The sequence below is a fragment of the Macrobrachium nipponense genome, chromosome 1 (assembly GCF_015104395.2).
Source record: "Macrobrachium nipponense isolate FS-2020 chromosome 1, ASM1510439v2, whole genome shotgun sequence".
NCBI classification, from domain to species: domain Eukaryota; kingdom Metazoa; phylum Arthropoda; class Malacostraca; order Decapoda; family Palaemonidae; genus Macrobrachium; species Macrobrachium nipponense.
In genome coordinates this window covers 93,673,145-93,699,543 of record NC_087200.1, presented here as the reverse complement: position 1 = coordinate 93,699,543, position 26,399 = coordinate 93,673,145, and the positions used below count along the sequence as shown (strand labels likewise).

At 40.9% G+C, this 26,399-nt stretch overlaps 1 protein-coding gene across 1 annotated transcript; it reads left to right on the top strand.

Moving 5' to 3' along the window:
• The first annotated feature begins 23,926 nt into the window (after window positions 1–23,926).
• LOC135218859 (uncharacterized) lies at window positions 23,927–25,060 on the top strand. Its single transcript, XM_064255308.1, has 2 exons — window positions 23,927–24,090; window positions 24,250–25,060. The coding sequence occupies exons 1-2, from the start codon at window positions 23,978–23,980 to the stop codon at window positions 25,058–25,060; spliced, it is 924 nt and encodes a 307-aa protein (XP_064111378.1). The 5' UTR covers window positions 23,927–23,977.
• Window positions 25,061–26,399: the final 1,339 nt, after the last annotated feature.

The following is a 26,399-nucleotide window of genomic DNA, read 5'->3' as shown; positions in this document are numbered from 1 at the left end:
CAGCCTGGGAACAGAATTTCCTGAAGCACGATTTGTTTGTTTGTGATTTTGAACAGCGTTACTGTTTGCCTGTTTCTTCTTATAGTAATGAGGATTCTTCTTCTTATTATCATTGGCAACGGTTTGCGTGTTTTTGGCATTCTGTTGTTGGTTACGTGAGAAGTGACAATTGTATAAATGACTGGAGCCGTTATGAATCGAACAATAACGCGTTCGACAGTCTCTAATCATATGCCCTGTGCGCTTACAATAGTAACAAGTTACCCCTGCTGCGTTATTATTGACTATATTTACTTGCTGTGATTTACTTTCATTTTTTGCAAAAACTTGAGTAAGCAAGGGGTCGAGATCAGTGCACTTAGACATATGTTTTTTAATTTGTTTATATATGTCTAGTTCCATACTGTCGGGCGCTAGCTTCTTGTCAAAACACTGTACCAAAGCTTTGGGCAACATAACTGTTATGCATGTTAGATATGTGAGCCTGATAAAATCTTTAACGGCCATATTCCCTCTCGTAACCCAATTGGAACTGCGCAAACTATCTTGATATTCGTTCAGTCGGTCAGCAATTAGTGCCGCCCTCTCTACAACATTAAGCTGAGTCATAGAGGCCAGATTAAGGATGTTCCTCAAAGCTAAGACTACATCCAAGGCTTCTTCACCGCCATATATGGCACGTAATCTAATTTTAAATTCATCCCATGTATCCACCTCTTGGAAAGAGACTCCTCTCAGGTACGAACCTGCATCTCCTTTAGCAAAGTTAATGAAACTTTTAGCTTCCTGTAATTGTACAGATGGGTCAATGATGCATTTTGCTTTTAAATGAGCATCTACTGACGAGATTCAAGACTTGACACTTTGAGGCAAGAACCCATTGACCCGGCCTTGAAAGGGAGCAATTGCAGACCTTGAACTAACCAAAGTAACAACTGGGTTGGGGTTGCTGGGTGCGGGAGAACTAGCTGCAGCAGTGGTGGCCATTGTGACTTTTGCATTTTTCTTATCACTACGATTCCTAGCAATCCTATCAAAATATCTATATGAATACACTCATCCACTGCATAAACGCATATGCAGTATAAAATAAGAAAAATGTGTTACAGATAATAACAGAGTCCCCCCAAAATGATAAGATTAAAAACAGATAATATGATAAAGATATTTCCGGAGAACTTCTGGAAGAAGAAAAATTAGCAACAAAGATAAAAAGGCCTGCAGGGCGAGAATCCGTAGTTGAAGATAGATTCCTGCAAGGAAGGAAGATTAAGACTAATGTATAACTCACCCCCAGGAATAATGGACGATCGATCTTGTGTATGGAAACACTCACAGTCACACACCAAAATGAATAAAGAATTGTACTTAGCTGCGGTATTTAAGAGGAAGCTCGTAGTGTTTTGATGACGTCATGGTCTCGCCTTTCCCGTCCTGCTTCGCGGTTGACTGATATCTCCACTCGCCTTCTGATCATGTGTTGTTTGTTTGTTGAATGATACGGTTCCCGTTGCTGCAGACACGTCCGGTTTGTTTCTTGAAGATATGTGATGAAAGAAGTTCACTAAACGATGCAAAAGCCTCTTGAATGCATCTCGATGAAGGACATTTCTTATTGTTCCTAGGATGCTTATTGTTGCCTCTAAGTTTCTTGAAGATCCTCTTTCCTCTGTTGAATTCTGATATGTTACATTTTTTATGATTCGTTAAGCTTTGGTTGACATAGAGACGTCGTGCTGTCACCAGATATATGGGATATGCCTATGTATAGAAAGGCGTCCCGTTGGAGGTTATACCCTGCGATGTTATACGCAAGTATCGTGTTGTCTACTTCCCATTCTCGTCGGAGTGACATCGATGCAGAGAGAGTTTCTAAGTTTCGTTAGTATCTTCTTTGAGTATAGAGGTGAAGACTTCAAACTCATTGTAGTCAAACTTAACATATATTTGGAAACTACATCTCTTGAGTAGAGGAAGAAGTGATTTCAGAGAACTTGTCTCGAGGAGTGGAAGTAGAGATCTAAGTTACAAAGTCTTTTACAAAGATAGTAGAACAAAGCTTAGCTCAGCATACATAACATACAGACAGACGAACATGTGACCAGGAAGTCACGTGTTGTCTCTGCGGGTGATAGGTCACCATCTTCTCAGAGGAAGGCGCTGCAACCTGTTTTACAAGACAATGCTTTTGATTACACAGGCAAATGCAAACCAGGGCATCACAGACACAACACGGCAGCGTCTAGCTTGCATTCTGTTTATTAGCTCATATCACATTCCTTGTCTCGCCAGTGACCCCTTGGGTCATGGGCTTATTTACATATATGGAATATAGTATATGATTATTAAAACTGATTATTACATTAGGACTGTGCACTTGTTTAGGTTCTGATTGCTCATAACAAGAATTTCAAACTGCCAAACTTATTTTTAAGTCATTTATTGAATTTGCCCTTCCACTCTAATCAGTCAGATGTAAGACTTATGGATATTGATAGCTCAAAATAGCTTTCACACCAGCTAGTAGCCTATTTAGAAAAGTTAAGTTTTACGTTGGTTTTTATGTGGCAAGAAGTTAATTTAGTCATATAACTACGTAATTCGTAGTGACGTTTAGGTAAATTCAAGTATCTCATTTTCAAGAGCTATGGTGTTCCTGGGAGTTTAACCTTGCAAGTCTTCTACTACTTGACAATGTAGAACATTGCGGAAGTTTACATGCCCATTTTTTTTAAATACATGTGTTTTCAGGATTCTGACCATAATGCATTGCATGGTTCAATGCAAAATTTTTAACAGATGTGTTTGATTTGGACTAACTTAGATTATTTTTTAATGAATACAATCAATTATGAATCAGTTTGAGTCACTTAAGCATTTTCTTAATTAGCAGTTTTCTGTGAATAATATTAAAAGGACTAAATACTTCCTGTTAGGGAATTAAAAGTATAAAAATTAGGTTCATTATAATCTAAGTCTATATTATAAATGAAGTTTTCTCAGTAGCTTTTGCAGATTGGTTTGCTAGAGGTGCTAGCATAGCTGATACAAATTTTCTTCATTTTTGGCTAGGTGAAGTTCGATGGGGGTACAAAAGTAATGGATTACCATGTTGCTGGTATTAACAGTTGTTTCTTGAAGTGTGTAATCATGTGAATCGTTACAGATTTTGCTTTCAGTTAATACCTGTGGTCCTTAAAGTAGGTAGGCATATGAAGAAAGTATATTAATTAGTATGTTCGATTAAGTGAACTGGAATCTGTACGTATTTGATCAGCTTATGTGTTGTTGAGGTGTAGGGACACATTAGTGAAATATTTTGATATTACTAGTTTTAGTAAGATAACAATTTGAAAATGCCATTTAAGAGAATAGGTATAGGTTATTTGAAGCTTCTGAGCAAGTTTATTTTGACTCTTGTATCATTTTTCTTGGTATTAATTCTTAGGCCATAAAATATTAGCAAATTAAATTTAGAGGGATGCAAAGTAGCCACTAACTATCGATGCAGTAAATATATTTGGATAAGACTTTAGGCACACTATTCATATGGGTGTTTTAAGACTGTTTTTCTTTTCTGGTTTTTGTCACGTTTTTTTTCCTAGTTTTGTCATTTTTATAGATTTTCTCAAATTTTTTTTCTTACATGGTCAATGTTGAATTAATATATTATGGTGCTTGATTCATGATTTATGATATCTGGTCTGGAGGGTGACAGGCCCAAAGTTAAGTGAAATCAAATCTTTAATTATCTTTGTGTTCACATTTGAAATGTAAACTTGAGATAATTTTTCCCAAAAACTAGTTTATTCGTATGTTAGTATGTTAGTATTTGAATTTATATGAAAATTTAACACTGAAGTTAGTTTGTCCTTACTGGTATTTGAATTTATATTTAAGTTCAGTTCTTACACTTCTCTGATGTGCAGTACAGAATTGCAGGTTTGTGCTGGAGTTACATGAACTTTACATGGAAGCTTAATAACCAATGTTCCTTGCCAAGGAAGCATTTTGTCCTGAACTTGTTTGAACTGAAGGTAGATATATAGTATAAACATTTTTTAATAAACAGAAAGTATGTATATTATATATACAATATATTGGTAGCTGGTATCTGATGGATAAATTAGAGTATGAAATAATTGTCTTATCAATTTACTAGTGTGAATAAGGTGAAAAGGAGACTTATTTGTTCATACAAGTTGAAATTTCTTTCTTAATATGGTTTTGTTTAATATATGAAATATTAACAAGACTTGAAGGTGTGTAGTTCTGAATAGAAATGTATGATTAACCAGAAGTAACGTTCGATCCTTTTTGAAAATGTTATGGTGAGAATCATCAGAGGAAAAATAGAATATTTTGACAGCGTATATCATAGAGTAAATAAAGAATATAGTGAAGTAGGCTACTGTTGTACATGGAAGGCAGACTTGACATTCAGGTTATGATGGTTCTCTGGAAAATTATTTAAATCAAGATAAAGTAGTAATGAAATTAAGAAGCTGTGATATCGCTTTTGCTACTTTAAAAAAATGTACAATAGTATCATGACTCTGAGGGTTATGAAAACTGGCAAGCGATAACACTTTGTGGGTCCAGAAATGAAATAAACTGTAAATATTGAAGCTACTTCATAACTGTTTGCACAACAGTGAAAACCCCCCTGGTCTTGGAAAGGTGGATGGCAGGTTGTGATAAGGGTTAAATGTACAGCAAACTCCTTGATAAGATATTTGATATAGGAAGGACTGATAAATACAAAAAATTAAGTTTTAGCTTTTGCATTAAGGATTTTCAGAGGACTGTAGCATTCCATGATTATACTGTGTCCCAAGTGTTTTGAATGTTTACAATAATATGGTAATACGTACATGGAGTATTTAAAGATGTAATCATATAGAATGATGATTGAATCTGGTATGATTATTGAATTTGGTACCTCCACTCCTTTAATTTATAGTGGAGTTTTTGAGTACAGGTATTACTTGGGGTATATGAATTGTTAATGAAGGTAAAACAAAATTTATTACAGGGCTTCCGACATAAATTTGAAGGAACTAGTTTTGCATTAATTTTTGTAAGGTAATTTGTTAAAGTATATATGTACTGTATATAGAAGTGTTCAGAACAATTTACTATAGTTGAAGTGAGAATATTATGCAAGTGTCAGTGTAAACACATCATCTGATCACTAATACGTATACCTTTTAAGTAATAGACCTTCAGTGTAGGAGCAAAGGAGCTCGAGTACAAAAATTAACTAAACATTTATTTTAAAAATTCTAGCTGTACATTTTTCTTCTTAACCTTCACTTTCGAAAGTAGTAGCTCTAGTTTTTGTTCTAAAATTTTCCCAACTAGCTTCAAAAGCGATCTTAATGTGGTCTTGGCATTCATCATACATGATAGGTAATAGTGCATTTAAGAGGCCCATGTATTTAGATTATAAAAGAAATTGAGTTTCACATAAGTGACTTACCAAACAATTACATTAGCTGTACACTTTCTTACCTGGCAGTCGAAAATTAAAATTCCAGGCGGCGGTAGCAGCGCTGCCATTGTTTGTGTAGGTGATACAGATCCTGCCCACTTTCGGGAATACCTGGTACTGCTGAGCTTAGACTCTTCAATTTGTTTTCTGCCGGCCACGGGGTAACACCGGTGGTTTGTTGTTGCAGTCGACTTTCGTCGCCATTGTGGATTTTTTCTTATATATTACGAAGATGTCTGATGCTAGTTCTTCTTCAGTTAGGTTTTGCAGCAGTGGCTGCAAAACTAGGTTAGCTAAACTATGTTACGATCTGCACTCCAGATGTGTTAAATGTAGGGGTTAGTGCTGTATCAAGGAATTAACTTGTGATGAGTGCCGTTGTTTAGATGAACAAGGTTGGAAGACTTTTCAAGCTCATTTGGATAAGATGGACAAAGATAGGAAAAGGAAAGCAGCTCTAAGAGTGGGTAGTAAAACTAGAGTAGAAAAAACTCCCGTGCCTTTAGAGGCAAATAAACCGTCACTATCTTCTCCACTTTCATTGAATATTTCACCTATTGAGAGTCCTCCAACTTCAGTACCAATTACTCCAGACCAGGTATCCCATGTTTCCGACCCCATCACCATTTCTTTGTTAGATTCCGTGAGTTCGTAGAGAAGTCAAGTGAAAAGGCCAGTGTTAGGCCAAGAGTCAGTGTCGTGTCCGAGGAGGCGGCTGTCCGTTTCCCCTGTTCTCCTAGACAAAGGTCCCTGTCCCGCTCCCCAGCTCCTGGGAGAAGACATACCGGAGATCGAAGGGAGACTGGGGGAGTTTGCCCACGGTCAGTCGCTGACTCCGTCGACTCGCGAGTGCCCAGGAAATGCCGCTGGAAAGGCGTAGATATCAGTGACGCACAGTTGCCGTCCGACTCAGAAGTGCAGTCACCTATGTCGAGGCGAAAAGTTTGGGGTGATTTAGTGTCGCACCCTTTGAAGAGACATGCCCAGTGTACGAGAGGGATGTCGCCGCCTGTTACGAAATCCAAGGAGCACTGGAGTCCACAACCTTCCTGCAGTTTCGCGCCGGACCAGTTTTTCCAAGAAGATCGTCAGTCCTCTTCGGGTAGCATAACTTCGGACAGAGCCAGACGCTCACGTGCGTTACAGCGCTCGCGCGCTTGCGAGGCTGACTCACCTCGTTGTGTATTGATAGGATTTTCGACTCGTTCGCCTCATTCGTCTCGAGCTGTTTCAACTCGTTCGCCTCATTCCCCTCGAGCTGCTTCGACTCGTTTGCCTCATACTTCTCGTGTTGTTTCGACTCCCAGTCGTTCGTTTTCGAAGAAGAGCCGTACGACAGCCATGACTTCGTCTTCGCCTAAAGATGATTCGAAGGCCAAACCCTTGCTAGAGGATTCCGCTTTAGGTCCCTTTAAACATCAACTTCAAGAATTGGTCTTTTTGAAGAAGACAACGAGCCAGACAGAAGAGGAAGACGGGGTATTGGCCGGTCGGAAGAGGAAACTCAAGACCAGGATTCAAAGCACTCTTCTGCTTATTCTAGTCTAATAAGGTTTCTTTTACATAGTTATCCGGACTTTTTTGAACCAACTTTGCTTCTTCACCTCCGTCAATGTTTGTGAAGGAAATGAGATTAGCGCCTTCGGGGTTACCGAAACCAGTTCTTTCTCAGTCCTCGAAGAAAGCACTGAAGGAAGTAGAAGAGTGGCTTGCTAAGAAGAGGGAGTCAGGCAAGGCTTCGTTCGCCTTCCCTCCGTCGAAGCTGCAGAATAAAACCTACAGGTTTTATGCGACAGGAGAAGTTCCTTCTTTGGGAGTTTCTGCCTCCTCCTAAGGAGACTTCTCTCGTCTTGTGGACTCTCACAGAAGAGCAGCGTTCTCGGCTGCGAAGTTCTCTTCACCCGAGCTACATCACCTGGTGAAGAACTTATACAAGGTGATCGAAGTCTTCAGTTTTCTGGATTGGACTATTGCAGTGTTAGCCAGGAAAATTGAAGATTGCCAGTCTCTAGATAAGGATTTTTCTGCCGACTGGCTCAATGTGTTGTCCTGTGCGGACAGGGCAGTGAGAGACGGTTCAGGGGAATTGGCCGCCCTATTCACTATGGGAGTACTAAAGAAGAGAGACGGTGGTGCTCCTTCACATCTCGAGGAGTAACCACGAACCAAAAATCGGCTTTGTTGTTCTCCCCCCTGAGTAAATCTCACCTGTTTCCAGAAGAAACCATCAAGCATGTGCTGTCGGACCTCGAGAAAAAGTCCACCAATGATCTTTTTCAGTCAGTGAGAAGACCTAAGGAACCTCCAGCGACAGGAGCCAAAGCTTCTCTCTACAAAAGCATCCCTTTCGAGGAGGTAAGTCGAGGTGGCAGCAGAGACCAAGAACTAATCTACGAACCACCTCCAAGTCTACCAAGAAACCTTCCTTTTAGACAGATAAATGATCGGAAGGTCCTTCACACACCCGTGGGGCCAAGACTCCATGACTACTGGGAGGAATGGAGTCGAAGAGGAGCAGAACAGTGGGTAATACAGGTGCTTCGAGAGGGATATGTGATCCCTTTCACGCAGGATTCACCACTGTCCACTACACCTGTCTGTTTGACAGCATACTCGACAGGATCAACAAGAGCTTTGACTTTAGCCAGATAAGTAGAAGAGCTCATCAACAGAGGCCATAGAGGAAGTAACAGACACGAACTCCCCAGGGTTTTACAACAGGCTCTTCGTAGTCCCCAAGGCATCAGGGGGATGGAGACCTGTGTTGGCTGTAAGTGCTCTGAACCTCTTCGTCCGGAAGATGAAATTCCGAATGGAAACCAGTCGATCGGTAATGTCCGCCATCCAACCGGGCGACTGGATGGTATCTCTCGACATGAAGGATGCATACTTCCATGTCCCCATCCATCAGAACTCCAGGAAGTTCCTGAGATTCGTCTTCAAGAAGAGAGTCTTCCAGTTCAGAGCCCTCTGCTTCGGTCTGTCAACCTCCCCTCAAGTATTTACTCGGATTCTCGCTCCTCTGGGAAAGTGGCTGCATTTGATGGGGATCAACACAGCTTTTTACTTAGACGACTGGCTCCTGAGAGCCAGATCCAGTCGTCAGTGTGTGAAGGACTTGGAGAAGTTGCTTACTTTGACACAACAATTGGGTATCATAGTAAACACAGAGAAGTCCCAATTGATTCCAACTCAGAGGATTCTCTATTAGGGATGATACTAGACTCTAGCTTTTCGGGTTTTTCTCTCCCCGAAGAGGATAGAGTCCTGCCTGTTGACAGTCCAGCAATTTCTGGTTCGCCTGTCCTGCTCAGCGCTCGAATGGATGAGCCTACTCGGGACCCTGGCTTCAGTGGAAAGTTTTGTCAGGTTAGGACGCCTACACATGAGGCTGCTTTAGTTCTTCCTGAAAGCAAATTGGTCTCGGAAGACAGTCGGACTCACTAGTTTTCCCCCTGATGGAAGAGATAAAGGTGGATCTTCGTTGGTGGCATTCGAGGGAAAGATTACAAGAAGGAATCTCCCTAGTCGTGTCGAACCCCGACCTGCAGTTCTTCTCAGACGCCTCAGACAGCGGATGGGGAGCCCTCCTAGGAGACAAGAGTATCAGGTCTGTGGACAGAATGAGAAAAGACCTTGCACATCAATGGGAAGGAATTGAAGGCCATCCTCTTAGGGCTACAAGCGTTCGACCACTTAGTCACCGGAAGAAACGTAGTGGTCTACTCGGACAACACCGCAGTGTTGTCATACGTACAGAAGCAGGGAGGGACCCACTCGCTCTCTCTCAACAAGATAGCTGAAGATCACCTCACCTGGACGCTTTAGGGAAGACCATCAATAGATCTGTTTGCCACATCAAGGAACAGTCGCCTTCCCATTTTCTGTTCTCCGATTCCAGAACCACTAGCTTGGAGAACAGATGTGATGCTGCTAGATTGGACAGGACTGGACGTTTATGCTTTTCCTCCCTTCGGGATGATAAAAGAGGTCTTAAACAAGCTTCAATGGCATCAGAATGTGACAATGACCCTAGTAGCGCCATTCTGGCCCAGGAAAGAGTGGTTCCTGGACCTTCTCAATCTGCTGGTGGATTTTCCCAGACTACTTCCACAAAATCCATTGCTTCTCAGACAACCCCATTTCAACCGATATCACCAAGGGTTGTCCGCTCTGGCCCTGACAGGATTCAGACTGTCAGGAACCTGGTCAGAGCAAAAGAGTTTTCGCGAAGGGCGTCAGAAGCTATTGCTAGCTGTAGAAGCTCTTCTGCCAAGCTCTACCAGTCCAGGTGGAGAGTCTTTAGGTCATGGTGCAGACGACATAGCATCTCTTCTTCTGAGACGTCTATAACAGAAATTGTGGAATTTTTGTTATTTCTGAGGTACACCAAGAAGTTGGCCACTTCAACTATTAAAGGATATAGGCCCATGCTTTCATCGGTTTTCAAGCATAGAGGCCTCGACATTTCGTCAAATCAGGACATCAGTGACCTGATCAGATCTTTTGGTTCCTCCAAGATTTTCAAGCCTGAAGAAGTGGAATGGAACTTGGATGTAGTTTTTAGGTGGCTCAATGGCCCCCAATTCGAACCGTTGAATTCTGCAACCTTGAAGGACGTAACTAGGAAGAAACTGTTCCTAGTCGCCTTAGCCACAGCGGGAAGAGTAAGCGAGTTGCAGGCGATGAGTAAGGAAGTGGGTTTCACCCAAGGCAATGCAGTTTGCTCTTTTGTAACAGACTTTCTTGCTAAAAATGAGGATCCTTCGAATCCTTGGCCCCGTTCTTTGATGATAAAGAACCTAAGGGACTTAGTCAGGTCGGAAGATGAGGAACGTACATTGTGTCCGGTCAGAGCCATCAGACACTGCCTGACTAGGACAGAAACTGTGAGAGGAGAGGAGAGCCGACTCTGGTGCTCGGTGAAAGACCCGTCTCGGCCTCTTTCAAAGAATGCAATGTCCTTTTTCCTGAGGAGTTTGATCCGAGAAGCGCATGCCCAAACTCAGGAACATGCTCTTAGGGTGCTGGAAGTGAAGACACATGAGATTTGTGCAGTAGCAACGTCTTTGGCTTTCAGACGAAATATGTCTCTATCCTCTAGTATGCAAACTACATTCTGGAGGTCGAAATCGGTGTTTGCATTGCACTATTTGAAGGAGGTAGAAACTACTTACGAAAACTGCTTTAGATTGGGACCGTTGTCAGTAGCGGGAATGGTGTGGGAGAGGAAGCATAGGGGGACCTGGTTTTTTCCTTCTACTATCTCCTCGCATTGAATTTGAGGTTTTTTTGAGTTTGTGGGAAGCCTGGGGGTACATGTACCTGAAGTACCCACCAGTTCTTATATCTGGTTAAGGGTACCATATGGTTTTCAGTGTAGTTGATGGTTTTGTGTGGTTTTTATCTGGTCTTTTTGCCCAGGGCAAGGGCAAATTATTGTTGTTTTTGTGCACTTCCATGATTGCAAAAATCCCACCATTAGTAGGGACCACCCTGGCCTTTACTGCCACGTCTCCTACATGTAATGAGAGCGCTGACCAGAGGCAGTATCTACCTGTAGCTGCTCTCTCACAAGGTAAGATACTGCAGACATTATATATAATATGAGCACATGACTGTTGTATTTTGTTCATAAAGCTGTCCATATACCCACCCTCCGGGTAATGTGGAGTCACCTAATGTAATTGTTTGGTAAGTCACTTATGTGAAAATGATATTTTAATGAAAAAATAAGGTTTCACATACACTTACCAAACAATCACATAATCAGAGCCCTCCCTCCTCCCCACAGATGGACGTTGTGGCTCAACGAATTAAAGAGTCTAAGTTCAGCAGTACCAGGTATTCCCGAAAGGGGGCGGGATCTGTATCACCTACACAAACAATGGCAGCGCTGCTACTGCGGCCAGGAATTTTAATTTTCGACTGCCAGGTAAGAAAGCATACAGCTAATGTAGTTGTTTGGTAAGTATATGTGAAACCTTATTTTATAATTAAAATATCATGTTTCAGAAATTTGTAAGATTTTAAATGTGTACATAAACTGTTTTAGGCCCATACCCAGAGGTTTTTTTTTTTATGGGGGGGGTCTTTTTTTCCCAAAACTGGACCTTTTCTTTTATAAATGTCATTGCATATAGTTTAGGTATATGTATATACAAGATGAAATACATGAAAATGTTATTTTAGTTATATTCAGAAGAAAAATTGGGTATGCGGTCTATGCCCTTCTACCCGATTATATGTTATTGAAAGTACTGACTTTGGTTAAGAGAATTTTACTTAAAATCACTTACAAATATGGTGGCCTATATCATATTCCTGTTATCACTCTTGTACTTCCTACTTCTTAAGAGTTATGTTAATGTTTAATAAAAAAAAGTTTATAAAAAACTTTCCCAAAAACGAAAGATTGTTATTTATTCATTACTTTGTAAGTACAGTTTAATGAAAAGGATATTGACAGAAAATATAGACTTCCAAAAATTTTGCGGGCGGGTCATGCAACATTCATTCGACTCCCCCTCGGTACAGGTCTGTGTTGGCGTAAAGGAGAAGCAAATTTTCCTTAGTATATCTAGCTAGACATTAAAAGCGGCCTGGTAGTAACAAGCAACACTGAGGGTTGCTTTGTTAAATCATCCTCACTCTTAACCCAAACCCGCATCCTACTTTTTTTTCTCTGTCATCATAAGTTTGTCTTTTGTAAACTAGCTGAAGGTAATGTAGCACTGTGGGGCCTTGCCCTGGGTTTGCACTATGGGAGTATTGAATTTTTGCATCATAACCAAGAGTGTTTAGGGTTGATTGAGGAGGCAAGGTCACATGAATACGTCTTTAGATCTTGTGAGGAGGCTTCACCCAGAATGGTTTTCCATAAATGTACTGTGCATTCTGCCTAGCCTGTTTACTGAACATAAATCTTCTTGATGTAAAATTTTTTGTTATATAATGTCTAGTTGTCTGTTTACGTTGAGACGTTGAGAAAATGTTGTTGCTGGTAAGACACCCAGAGTTTGGAACCACAGATTTGCGACTTTGGACTGTGTTTTTGTTTTTTGAACACTACTAGATTCAGTAACAAAACCACCATCCAGAAGTTAATTGTGATTACACTAATGTTACCATGTTTGTAAGGCACCACCACTGTTTACTGAGTAAACGAAATTAGTGGTAAATATATTTTAGACATCGGTAATTTGTTCTAAAAAACAAATTACCGATGTCTAAAATATATTCAGTTGGTCTTGGCAAGTTACAAGTACATGGGTATAACAGAATATAACTTTGCTGCCCAGGATCGACTAAATAAATATTCTTTAGTATTGTAGGTTAAGTCTTATCAAATTTAGTTTTACGGCGCGAATGCTATATTTGGGTACACGTACATGTCTTTTGCAGGTAGGAGAAGAGTATTTTTCTTGTAATCATTAGTTAGGGTCATTTACTCTGTTCACTGTAATACAGTCAAACCTCGGTTTTTGCCACTTCTTTTTGTACGTTTTGGTTTTCGTAGACTTTTTTCTACGAAAGTTTGTCTCGTTGTATGTTTCCTCAGTTTTTGTACTTTCGGAAATGTTCCATCTGGGGCCCAGTGTATGACCTGGCCCCATATCAAGCGCCCAAACAAAGCATCCCATCTTCTTTCTTTCTTTCATGACGCATTCTGCTTTGAAAATTTCAGAAAATGAATGGGCATACATACGTAATGTGCCTACTTCAGGGATTAAGGAGATGTTTGCAAATTGGAATGATGTACAAAATTTTCCAGAGAATTATCATCCCAACAAAAAAGTTGTAATCCGTGTCTCCAACATGTTTAATGACAATGTCGTTTTTAATTTTTGGCAAATTTTAAAGAAATGCCGGAGACAAATGCCTCTGGACAGTTTTTTTGTGCGACAGGGGTTCAGTAACTCTCAAGCTGGTTCTAGTGCCAGTAAAAACCGAAGAGGGGAAGTAACCTCAGATAGTGTCAGTAAAAAACGAAGAAAAGTAACCCAGATAGGTCCTTGATACCTGAAGTCCTTCTGGAGGGAGATTCCCCTTCCAACAATAACCTCTCCTCCTCCCTCTCCCCTCCTCTCCATCTTCCATACTCTAACAGGTGTTTTCCATAAAGGTAAGAGTGATGTTAAATGTTCATTTATTAATTCCGTTAGTCATTTATATTTATTTCTCATTGTTTTCTGTATGTAAAACTGTGTTTATTTCCTATAAAATGTATTATTTTTCAATTCTTGGGGGGGTCTGGAACACATTAATTGTAGTACTATTTGCATTACTCCTTATGGGAATAATTGTTTCGGTTTTAGTAGGAGGTTCTGGAACGGATTATGTACGATTATGTATTTACTTTTGAGCTTTTTATCATTTTGAAAGTATTATGGTTTTTAAAAGCTTGGTTATAAACTTAAATAAAATTCAAAGGAAAAATTTAACACTCACCTTTTAGCCTCATAATAATTTCAATTTTTTTTGAAAAGATTTGTACAAATTGGCAAATTGATTCTTCAAGATTGTGTAACTTGTAACGCAAAGGACATACTAAATGAAAATGGGTAACATTCAGTAGTATGATAAAATTTCTGTCAGTCCTCAAGAGTTTAGCTTTAGACCAGTGTTTCTTAATGTGTGGTCCGCGTACCTCCAGGGGTCCTTGGAATGTTCCAAGGGGTCAGCTGGATAATTTGGCCGTTGGTATCGGATGAATTTTAGGCCAAAACATGGCTCAAAAACATTTGTGGCCAAAAAGTCCAAAATTCCTATTTTTGTACCACCAAGTCCTCTTGGCTTCTGACAGTGGTGCTCATCAGATTAAGATAGGTGAAATTTAAGAACGTTGTAGAAGGCAGTGGTATTTATGATCAGACAAAAATGTACTGACTTCGACTGAAGCTCTGCAGATTGGAGCCAGATATTCCTAGAGTAATGAATCAGCAAAAACAGTACCATTCGTCGCATTAAGTACAGTTCGAGATGTGAGGAGGAAGCGTTGCTGTTAAGTTCACTAAAATTTGTGTGCAAAATTGCAAAATTAATAATGTTGTGAAAGTTATTTTAAGTCAAATGTAAACATTTATGTTGAAGATAAGCCATTAATAAATAATTCAGTAGCAATTTTAGTACTATATATTATTCCTTGAAAACACTTAGTTCCTACATGATATACAAACCCTCGGTCCTTTACATAAGGAATTATTTTCAGCGTAGGCTGGAATTACTGCCGTTAAATTCTTGAACAAGGTGGTTGGGCAGTAACTACTGTCTGGTAAGCGGGTAGGCCCGCCTGCCCGGATGTAAACACTCCACTTTGCTTTTGGCCATCTACCGATGAAGACGTATTTTTGTGAGCTCGCTGCAGACTAGCTGTTAATTATTTTTCCTGGTGGGATCTTTAATTTTTTATATTTTGAATAAATATGTATATACTGGTTTTGATAATAATTAATTGAATTTAATAATTAATATGCAAACCCACTTATTGTGATAGCCTTGACAGCCACCTTTCTACTTTGTGTCAGGGTCGGCGGCAAAGGTATGCCAACATCTTTATTAGTACATATTTTCGCCCTTTAACTTGAGGACAAGACATGTATTCATCCAAAATATATGCTTATTCTTTGGAAATTACTGAGGGGAACTTCGGAGGTTTATCCTTTGTTTCTTCTGGTAATTCCTCTTCTCCTTTGCCCTTCCTTTCGCTAGCTATTGGACGAAGGTAAAAGAGGGGACATGTGGTGTTGGGGTTTGGGGGATCTCCTCTCATTTTGGAGGGCGATGCCCTTGGATGTGAGAGGAGTATCCTTATTACTTTAAATCATATTTTCTTTCTTTTACAGGCTAACATTGGTGATAGTGATTACAGCAGTAGATGGTTGGATATCTTAACAGTGGTGATAGTGATTACAGCAGTAGATGGTTGGATATCTCTTCTTGTTGGTTATCTTAACCTTGGAATTGTACCTGTGACTCATAGCATGATATTGGTATTCAAGTGTGTGTACTGATATCCTGCTGGAAATCATATTCATGTACCTCTGCTATCCTAGAGTTACATCACTGGATAAAGGCTTCACCGCTGCCCAGTGATTATTAACTCAATTCCTGCCAGTAAATATACCTCATCCTGTAGAAGAAGTCTTGCAGAATTTGGAGAAGTCGAAGAGGAAGAGAGCTCGTCGAGTGCCGTCATATTCCTCTTTGGAATCATCATATTTTTCATCAGCCTCCACCCCTTCGACTACTAAGGCTCAAGAAGGAGGAGGTAGTCTCCCCCCCCCAAGAAGTCTCGTAATGGGACTTATAAGAGTCTGCCTTCTCAAACTGAGGAGGCAGTTGGGTCTTCTGCTGGCTCTCCTGTTCCTTCAGGAATGGGAACCATCACGCTGTCCCCAGGCCCTAGCATGTTGGGGGTAGTAGAAGTGCAAACTTCGGTTCACACTTCTGCTGCTAGTCTTAGAGGTTCTGCCCCTAAGACTAATGCATAGTTCCTTGTTGGGTGCTCGTTCGTGAGTTCCCGAGTGCACGTAAATCTTCGGATTCACTTGCATCCAGAGTCAGTGATGCTGTGTCCGCTCACTGTCATGACTCTGGCACAGAGTGGAAGAAAGGAGCAAGTCTCTCAGGTAACTCACAATTTGCCAGTGATCGCTCTCACGGTGATTGCTCAGTTCCCAGGGTTGATGTGACAGTCCCACAGGACCATGCATGCAGAGACTGGTAGGGACTTCATCCATTCGGTCCTCTTGAGAGGTTTTAGCCTCGACAAGGACTTGGATGCATCGAAGAATGGTATTGGCTCTCTCCAGTCAGGTGCACACTTGGCCCCACCCAGACGACAGTCATGTTTGCGTGACCGGCTGGTCTCGGTGGTGACAAACGTTTTGCCTACCGTATGAGAGTTTCATAACCCTCTTGGGGAAAGTGTCTCCAGACGATAACGCTTTCCTAGACTCGCGGGGCGGCCATCACCGCAGGTTGATGGCTGCCTGTGACTGCTCTCATTCAAGTCTTAAATACTCGCATTTAGGACTAGTTTTTATGCCTGTTCCTCCTCGATTTCTATGGGAGTTGAGGAAGGGCCCCACCCCGATGATTGTTTGACGAAATTCGGGAATCTTGCCGAGAGCTTAAAATTTTTTGGAATTTCTAGCACTCTCTGAGTGCTTTGGTCTAATATGATTTGCAAACACTTGCACGAGACGAGATTTCCTGATAATTGTTACCACAATAACCGGGAATCTCACTGAATGCTCGAATTCCTTGGAATTTTTGGCATTCTCAGAGTGTTATGGTTTTCCTGTAATTTCCAAACACTCGAGCAAGACAGATATTCCTGGTAATTGTTATTATAAAAATTGGGAGTCTCGCTAAGCCATTAAATTCATTGGAATTTCTAGTGTTCGTGGGGTGATTTGGTTTTCTGAGATTTCCAAACACTCAGGCAACGGATATTCCCGATGATTGTTACAATAATCGGGAGTCTCGCCGAGTGCCTGAATCCCTTGGTTTCGTTGGTACTCGCTGAGTGTTTTGCTTCATCATGTTGCCGAGTACTAGGGCAAGAAAAGGCTCGCCCAATTATTGTCATACAAGAGTCAGGTTTTTCTCTCTTAGCTTGGGAATTCTTACGAATTTTATGCTTGCAGAGCGCTCACTATTACAAGTGCTTGGTTGGTGAGACGAGTCTACCAGTACAGATGAGTCCGCTCCCCAGTCTGGTTTGGAGTTATGTAGAGCTTGGAACTGCAAGCAACACCTTCTGGATGAATGGTCAAGTACTGTCCTCATGTATTCGACCTTAGTGTCCGAACATGTAGGGCAGCAGACACAGAATCCCTCTTGTTCTTTTTCTCGGAGCTTCGGCCTCGAAGGAGAATAATTAATTGGGAAGAAGTGATAGTTCTTCGTTGACGATTACCACTCAAAATTTTGTAGTGGTGATCTGCTCAGCTCTCTTGGCTCAGCTCGACTAGACAGCTCGGTCTGCCGATCTGAGTGCTCAGCTCTAACGAACGAATTCTCTGCTCTTGATTGGTGCAGTTCCTTGCCATGACATAGCTCCCTCCCTTCCCGTGTTGCAGCGAGTTTTTAAGGGATCATCATCTTTTGTCTTCGTCATCTGATGTCTCCTAACCTCCCTCTTCAAAGGTTTCCACATCCTAAGAAGAGGAAGGTATTCTCCGCCCCTTAAGAAGTCTCGCTTTGAGACTTCCAAGGGTCTGCATCCTTTCTATGGAGGGGAAGTAATTGGCTCTCTCTTCAGCTCACCTGCTCCTTCCAGAGCAGGAACCTGGATGCTATCCACAAATATGGTGTCTCAGGAGCCCCAGGAGTTCGAAACCAGGTTTGTTCTCCTGTCTCTGGTTCCAAGGGTGGTGCTCACGGAACCTGGGCTGCATCGGGTATACTCGTGTACTGGAGTGTCCGAGTGTACAACACCCAAAGGGGGTCGTACATCCACAGTCGGTGATAAGTAGTCTTCTCTCCATCTCGATAGTGGCACAGGACGAGAGAAGGGACCGAGCCGCGTTGGTAGCTCGGAATGGCTATTCTTCAGGTGCCAAGATTGATGTCACTGTCCCTCGGGACAAGGAATCTGAAGGAGATAGGAGGAGGTCCTCTGTGCAGTCCCCTTCATGAGGTTTGATCACGGAGAAAATAGATGCTTAGCAAGACATGGCAAGTTCGTTCTTGCCAGCTTTTACTGCATTTAACTCTGGTCAACCTTTGCTCGCATTTGCATGAATGAAATGGTTGTAAGAATGAATACTTTGTGTAACAGAGTGAGAACATCGCAAGTTCAGGGAAGAGCAGGCAAGAACAGTCAATCCTCCTCTCTTTTTTTCCCTGTACTTCATGGTTATACCAGATTGAACAAGGAAATAAGAGGAATTTTGTGGAGTCTACTCCTTGGAATTCAAACCCGAGAGACTATGTTTTTGGTTCAATCTTAGGATCTTACTGAACATATGTCAATCCGTTTAGGATGGATAGCACCAAGAGGTTTGAACGTCTCTCCAGTGCTACTGTTTTGGGAACAACCAGTTCGGCTTAAACTAGTCATCTTCGGTATCCTGTTATCACCATAGAAGTCTCCGTTCGGGAAAACTTCACCTTCGCTCTCTTCATTAGAGAATGAAGGTCTGCTTCTAGTCCTTATTGTTGTTCCTCAAATGAAGAAGAATTAGGCTGGAGTGTGATTTACAGGAACCTACAAATATACTAGTATATTTCTCTCGCATCTGTTATCAGTTGCATTGTCTGAGTAATAGGCGCATACCTGTAAGTTAACTCTTCTGGTATGTGATCGAAACAAATAGTACCTTCTCTTAATTAACCTGGAACTCAGGACAGCCTTTCGGGCCTCCCAAGATTTACCAGTTTTGATTTTGAGATAACTAGTGGCACTGTTTCATAACAACACCACAGCATTTGCATTATCACTGAACAAGAGGGTTTTCTCCCCTCCCACTTTGGTTAAAATTCAGATGCTCGAGTGTATCTTTTTTGCGCTCGATGGTTCTAGCTGAATGAATTCTTTCATGGAGTGCTCTACCAGGCAACTCAGGATAACAACAAGTTGAGCGAGCGGTGTATGGCTCTGCCTCAGTACTGCTTGCTCTCTGAGATTCTTTTCGGTTTAGTATTGTTTCTCCTCTGTCGAGGATTGACTACCAATTTGAATCTCTGCCTGGCAATCACAGACTTAGGTCTCTGGTTGGCTGGAATTCTCGCATGTGTGTTGCCCATCTCTCCTGCAACACATTTGCCGTTGCGAGAATTTTCAGACAGAGATATATCTCATAAGACTCGTTATCATCTTTCTGTTTGCCCCACGGTATAACAGAAGTCTGTAGCCTAGTCTTCTGCTTCATCGCACCTGCCCCATTGGCCGCTGCAATGACACAGAATGATATTCTTCAGACAAGTTGAGTTTGTCTTCTAATATACATTTCCTAATTCGTAAGGTGTTCAGTTATTCTTTGTTCACCCTGAATTGTAAATGAATAACGGAAGACTTCGCCTGTTCCCCGCCCGACTAGCTCTGCTCCTAAGTAAATAGAAACTTCCTCCCTGGTCCAACCCACAAGAAGCGGTTCTTCAGGCAGTACAAGCCTTGTGTTTTCATGACTGAAAAACTCCGTTTTCATTGCAGGCTCCCACTTACTCACTGAGCAGCAATGAAATAGGAGATAACTTTTCAGTTCTCTGTAAAACAACAGGGATAAAAACCATCTTCACTGGTTAGTGTCATCGATGGAACTTTTCTATGATCAGAATTTTGAGAGTTTACTTCTCTCGATTCAACTGTGAAGGTCCATATTCACCTCAGTCATTCACTAGTAATATAGTATTGTTTCTCCCTGGTTTAGATTCAACTACTCAGGAGAAACAGGGACCTCAGTCTCTAGAAGGCAGTAGACTCTCATCTAATGTGCACATGCCTCGGGAGAACAATCAGCCTGTCTCTCTACAAAAGGCGGGTGTCATGTTGTGACTACGTCTCTGATACATGACAGCATAGTCAGTCGGCATCTGCTGTCAAGTCCGAGTCCTTCATGATCTCTGCTGTGGACTTTGTATTGGTTTATCCAGATCAGTCATTACTTTGTCCTATTGGTTTATTGCTGTACACATGAAGGATCGACACCCTTCATTGAGTGACGATGCCTTTATCCACTGCAGACTGCCAAATCAATGCAGAAGTGTCCAATGACACGTCTTTCTCCGAGTCCTATGAGATCATGAGAGGCTTCTCTGCAGTTGGATAGTCCAGTGGATGGGCACATTTCATCACTCAGAAGAATATGTCGGACCAAAAGATAGATAATTTGTTTGTTTGTTTGTATGGCTTTTTTACATTGCATGGAACCAGTGGTTATTCAGCAACAGGACCAACGGCTTTATGTGACTTCCAAACCATGTTGAGAGTGCACTTCTATTACCAGAAATACACATCTCTTACCCCTCAGTGGAATGCCCGAGAATCGAACTCGCGGCTACCGAGGTGGCAGACCAAGACCATACCGATCCCGCCACTGAGGCGCTTTGAAGATAGATAAGGTCTCATAGCGACCATATATATATGTATATATATTTCTCCCTTCAGGTCTGCCCAGAGGTCCTTGGAACCTCTTTTCCTTGGACCGGTGGTGGATGCTTGCAGTTTGTGTTTGCTCACCAGCTCCTTCAAGAGGACAAGTTGCATCTCGTCTGGTGTGCTGTTCTAGAGGTGAGAAGGATGCGAGAGTGACTGGCCTCTCCACCTTCCCCTACTCGTCCTTCTACTCCTCTTCCTTCAGGTTGAGGATAGGACTCAAACTTCCACTGGGTGCTCGGGCGATTGATGTGGTAAGATTACACATCGAGATTCCTTTCTGTTTTTCTTATCAGAATCATAGAAGCAATCCTGCTCCTTCCTCTAACAAGGGGAGGAAGGAAACTGGCAATAATGCAAACCCTTCCCAGAACTTTGCATTAATGCCTCCGACTAAATATTCTTCCCAGCCCTTTTTTGGATGAGTTACGATTCCTCACTCATTTGGAAAAGGCCCAGAAGTTTGACTCTTGATCATGCAGCTCCTATACTCTGATCAAGTTGTCAGAGGCAGGGCACTCCTCGTCGCTCTTACGACCAGGAGGAATAGCCCAGGTGTGTAGAAGTCCAGTCAGTTCTAGAGGCTCACTCACATTCCTCCCACCAATCAGTGAGTCTTCCTTATGTAAAGGACCAAGGGTTTTTGTATCGTGTAGGAACAAATCATAATTTTTGAAAGTAAATTGTATTTTTCCAAACTATACAAACCTGAGGTCCTTTACATTTGTGCCCACCTCATGCCACCCCCTCAATCTGAACCTGGGCCGAAAGGCAAGTGGTGTTTACATACAGGCAGGCAGGCCTACCTGCCTACCAGATGGTAGTTACTGCCTAACCACCTTGTTCAAGAATTTAATGGCCGTAATTCCAGCCTACGCTGAAAGTAATTCCATATGTAAAAGACCTCAGGTTTGTATAGTTAGGAAAAATACAATTTACTTTCAAAAATTGTGATTTTAAACCTAAGAGGGAAATTATTAATAAGGGGTCCGCTACACGAGTAATTTTAATAAAAGGGGTCTGCTCCACAAGAATGTTTAAGAAACACTGCTTTAGACTTATACAAAGTTATACAAAGTTGCATATTTTGCAAGATGGGAGACAAATCTTTTCTACATGTAACTGGTCATTATGACATTATGTATGTACATAATTGTATTAGTTGATCAGCCTCTTCCATTTCCAGATAACAATATTTCCTTGCTATGAAAATTTTTTGTTGTTGTTGTTGATTGCACCAGGTTTCAAAAGGCTTTCCACTTGAGAACTGAGGGATGGTTATATACCAGATGCCCAAATTTTGCACAAGTCTTAGCATTACACCAAAAATTTAATAATGGAGGACACATATTGAAGTCTTTACACATTGTCAGTGCAAGTGTTTATTGCAGTGTAAAATATTGTGTGAACTAGTTAATAGTCAAGGACTGACTACCCTTTACCTCTTGGAGGAGAAATTACATATGATTGTACGAGCCTATCTTGATTGTTTGCAAGTACTGACTTTCTGATGTAAATGCAAGTGTTTACTCTATAAGCTTTTCAAGTGTTCAATTGTATTTACATGTGCATGATTTTAATTTACTTATTCTGTTTTACAGTTGACTTTCACACAAATTAGTAGCACTTGATTAGATAGCCATACTCTATTCATCATTTAACTCTCATCTTAGATTACAACTACTTTTATTTCTTTGTTAGAACACCTTTCCATGTTATTAAGTGGAGCAAAATCTCCAGCCAAATTGCCACACTGCTTCTTTGTGTAGCATTATCAGAGACAAAGGTAAGAGTAGCTTTCAGAAATGTAAATAATCGCTGCAACCTCGGTTCTCTTCTCTTTCCCAGGTTCCGAACTACTTGTGGGAGTTTTGAAATCTGGATGTCTCAAATAATTGGTGAATTATTCTTTCTTCTCTCTCGAGAGGTAGGTCTTCCACTTGCTTGTGATATGCAGTGTCTGGCATTCCAGAAAAAAAATACTTCTTGTTTTTTGTTCAAATGTTTAATTAAACCGTATGTTCTTTTTAGCTTTACTTTCGAGAGGGTGACTGCGTTGAGCCTCTCTTAATTCATCCATGGCACTTCTTTATTTTCTGTGAAGGAATTAATTCAAAGATGAATTCCAGGCAATTTTTTGTTTTGGATGAAAGAAGCCAACTGTAAGTTTTCCAGATGTAGTAAGTTATATGCATCTAATTTTTGTTTTGTTTTTGTTTTTAGTACATAGTATTTACCCCTATTTGTTTACTATTTACCCCTAATTGCTCACTATTTACCCCTATTTGTTTACTATTTACCCATATTTGTTTCTATGGATCTACCAACCGAAGCTGATGCCTATAATTTTACGTTCCGTAGGGGGCAGTGCCGTCAGTGCACCTCACGGGGTGCACTGTAGGTGTTATTAAAGGTTCTTTGCAGCGTCCCTTTGGCTCCTAGCTGCAACCCCTTTCATTCCTTTTACTGTACCTCCATTCATATCATTTTTCTTCTATCTTGCTATCCACGCTCTCCTGACGATGATTTCTTAATACAAATGCGTGGTATTCCTCTTGTTGCACCTTTAAAACCTTTTACTCTCAATTTCCCTTCCAGCGCTCAATGACCACATCGTTTCCAGAGGCCGTGTAATAGTGTTTTTCCCAAATATCTAACAAACCGGCTTATGAATTTCCATGAAACTACAGCAATGAATGTTTCAAACATTGGCCTAATTTTTGGTGGTACAATGAATTGATAGATGTGCTTAATTAACCCGTTTACTCTTAGAAAAAAGAGGAACTTCTTCCCCTCCTTCAGAGCGTTTCGAAGAAGTGGTACTTAAATCACGTAGCTGTGACGCAGAGGTTCCCCCAACCCTCCTTCGGTGTTTACATCTATGGCTATCCTAGTACTCCCCCCCCTTCCTTCTTGCCTTCTTTCCTTCATTCCCATTGTTATTAGGCTACCGAGTAAATCCCTGTTAGGAAAGACTGTGTACTGCACATATAAAATGAGCCGGAAGAGCAATAAAATGTTTTATGGTGGTAGATAATGATTAAATGGTTAACACAAATTATCGAAAATAATAGAAGAGGTTTAAAACAGGGGTGTGGAATCGCACTGAGAGATATTCTACTTGGACTCCTACAAATTTTAGATTTGCGACTAAAAAAACAATAAAATAAAATAAAATAAAATAAAAACATTAGTAGAAATAGAAAACAATTTTTTTTCCTTGAGAGAGTTTTATATTTGGAATGATGTTATTGGGGCAAAACTGGAGCAGGATTCAGAAATAATTTCACCGACTTCGACTCCTACCTCAGAGCCCTTTTATCGGCAGCAGTTGTAGTAGTAGCTCTGAACTATTTCATATAGATTCGACTTTAGTCATGGCAAATATGTTGCTTTGTCCTCGCCATTGCAAAACTACAATTGCGCTGAAACTCTTCACCATTTACAACAGAGAGAAAGAAAGAAACCGCCTGAAAATTAGTATAAATCGGTAAGAAAAGTATGACTTTAATAAGTACATGATATATTGCAATATACTGCTAGCCATATATATATATATATATATATATATATATATATATATATATATATATATATATATATATATATATATATATTTGTTTATTTAAATGTTTATTTTTTCCTACAGGCCATGTGAACGAGTTGCTGATGCTATGGGGATGACTCCGAACGCTGTCCGAGTGTTGGTGAACCGTGGAAAGAATCCTCATCCACCTGAAACACCACCTGCATCATCAAATACGTCGCCTCTGGTCTTTGACAACTTCACCGTTGGTTCCATTAGGAGACATGTGCACAGCATGTTTGCTGCTAAGCGATTTTTCACTATTGCCACTTTAGCGGAAGAACTTAAAATGCTAAATATCATTCCTGAAGAAACATCTGAGAAGGCAGTATGGCGAATCCTCCATACCATGGGTTTCCAGTACAAAACATCCCAGCGGAAAATGTACCTAAGGAAAGAAACTTTGGACGTCGTTTGCCGCCGAGTTGATGCTCTACGATCCCTCCAGCAACATCGTGATGAAGGAAGAGAAGTAGTGTATGTCGATGAGACGTGGTTTACGACGAGAATGCAACATAGCAAGGAGTGGGTGGACACCTCTCAATCTGTCACCAGTGCCACCTACAGCCGGCAGGTGCCACCAGGAGAAGGAGAGAGGTTTGTGGTGGTAGCAGGTGGTACAGCTAAAGGTTTTGTAGAAAATTCATTTTTATGCTTCCCTGCGAAAAATAAAACCGGCGACTACCATGGAGAAATGAATTCAGAGATATTTATTCGGTGGCTAACATCACAGCTCCTGCCGTCGCTTGAGGATCCTTCGGTGCTGGTGCTAGACAACGCCCCATACCATAACCAATTGACAGGAGATAGCCGATGCCCAACAACAGCTCATGTCTCGAAAAATACAGTATCCAGCTCACGCAACACGCCCTGAGCTTCTAAAGATATGCAGGGGCAACCGGTCGAAACCAGTTTACATTGTGGATAATATAATCCGTGAATGGGGCCAAGAAGTGGTTCGCTTGCCCCCAGCCCATCCTGAGCTCAACGCCATCGAGCAGGTGTGGGGCTGTATGAAACGACAGGTGCGCTCCTCGTTGCAGCGGTTTACCCGTGCTGATCTCTTTGCCAGGCTTGAAGAGGCCAGGCTTGCTGTAACAGGGGAGACGTGGGCTGGCGCTGTCAGGAGATCAAGATATTTTGAAGATGATTACTGGCTTTCAGATAATATTCAAGACAGTATAGATCCGGTCATCATCAACATTGATAGTGACGAGGAAAACGATCTTTTCCTTGAGAGTGATGATGAGTAAAATGTATAAGTGTCCATTTCTTGTTTTTTTTTTTCATCCCTCATATATCTATGCTTTCCAGCAATTGGTGATAACATTATTTTGGAAAAGCCAAGCCAATGAATACTTTGATACGAGTATATCAGCTTGGCATGTAGACAATGTCAATGGATTTCTCAAAGTAAGGTTGATTGGTTCATTAATTGAAGTCTGGTATAATTCCAGTGACAAAGTCGCAATGATATTTGTCACATACCTTTTAAGTAACAAAATTAGGTACTGGTACTTATAACGTAAATAAATATATAAAACTATAGGTTGAAATATAATAAATCTTATGTATGTATGAACACACACACACACACACACACACACACACACACACACACACATATATATATATATATATATATATATATATATATATATATATATCTATATATATATTATATATCTATCTATATTATAGATATATATAATATATGTATATATATATATATGTGTGTGATTTCAAAATTTATCAAATGGCCGATGTCAATGCCCTTATATGAAACATCTTTTAGAAGTCTACCTTCTAAGGAATTCAAGCTACTCTCTCTGGTGGAATTGATATGATAAATTATATCAAACAATGCTCTCTCTCATTTTCTTCCTGGCAATTGATGTATCGAGTAACTTGTGTTGTATGGAAGAATGAGTCCTACGGCTTAGCCTAAAGAAAACTGTATTTCTATTGCTTTACCAACACTAGCTTGAAGTGCGAAGTGTAGGGTTAGCATGGCTTCTTTCGTCTCCTGTCATAAGTCTCATTCTTGATCTTCAATGTAAGTGAGTGGGTAAGATATAAAAGGTTGGTCTTGTGTTTAGGTAAAGTCTAAAGTCACGAATCACATTACCAGGTATGCTGAACTTTTACTGACAAAGAATTTCGTATTGCTTGGGGTAGGTCATATGACAATTATCTATGGAGTTAAACAGGCG

What these genes read in the sequence shown, in the direction of transcription:
- LOC135218859 (XM_064255308.1), top strand. Translation starts at nt 23,978, where the DNA reads ATGGCAAATATGTTGCTTTGTCCTCGCCATTGCAAAACTACAATTGCG. An exon ending in CTGAAAATTAGTATAAATCG is followed by an intron (nt 24,091 to 24,249) that starts GTAAGAAAAGTA and finishes TTTTTCCTACAG; the next exon opens with GCCATGTGAACGAGTTGCTG.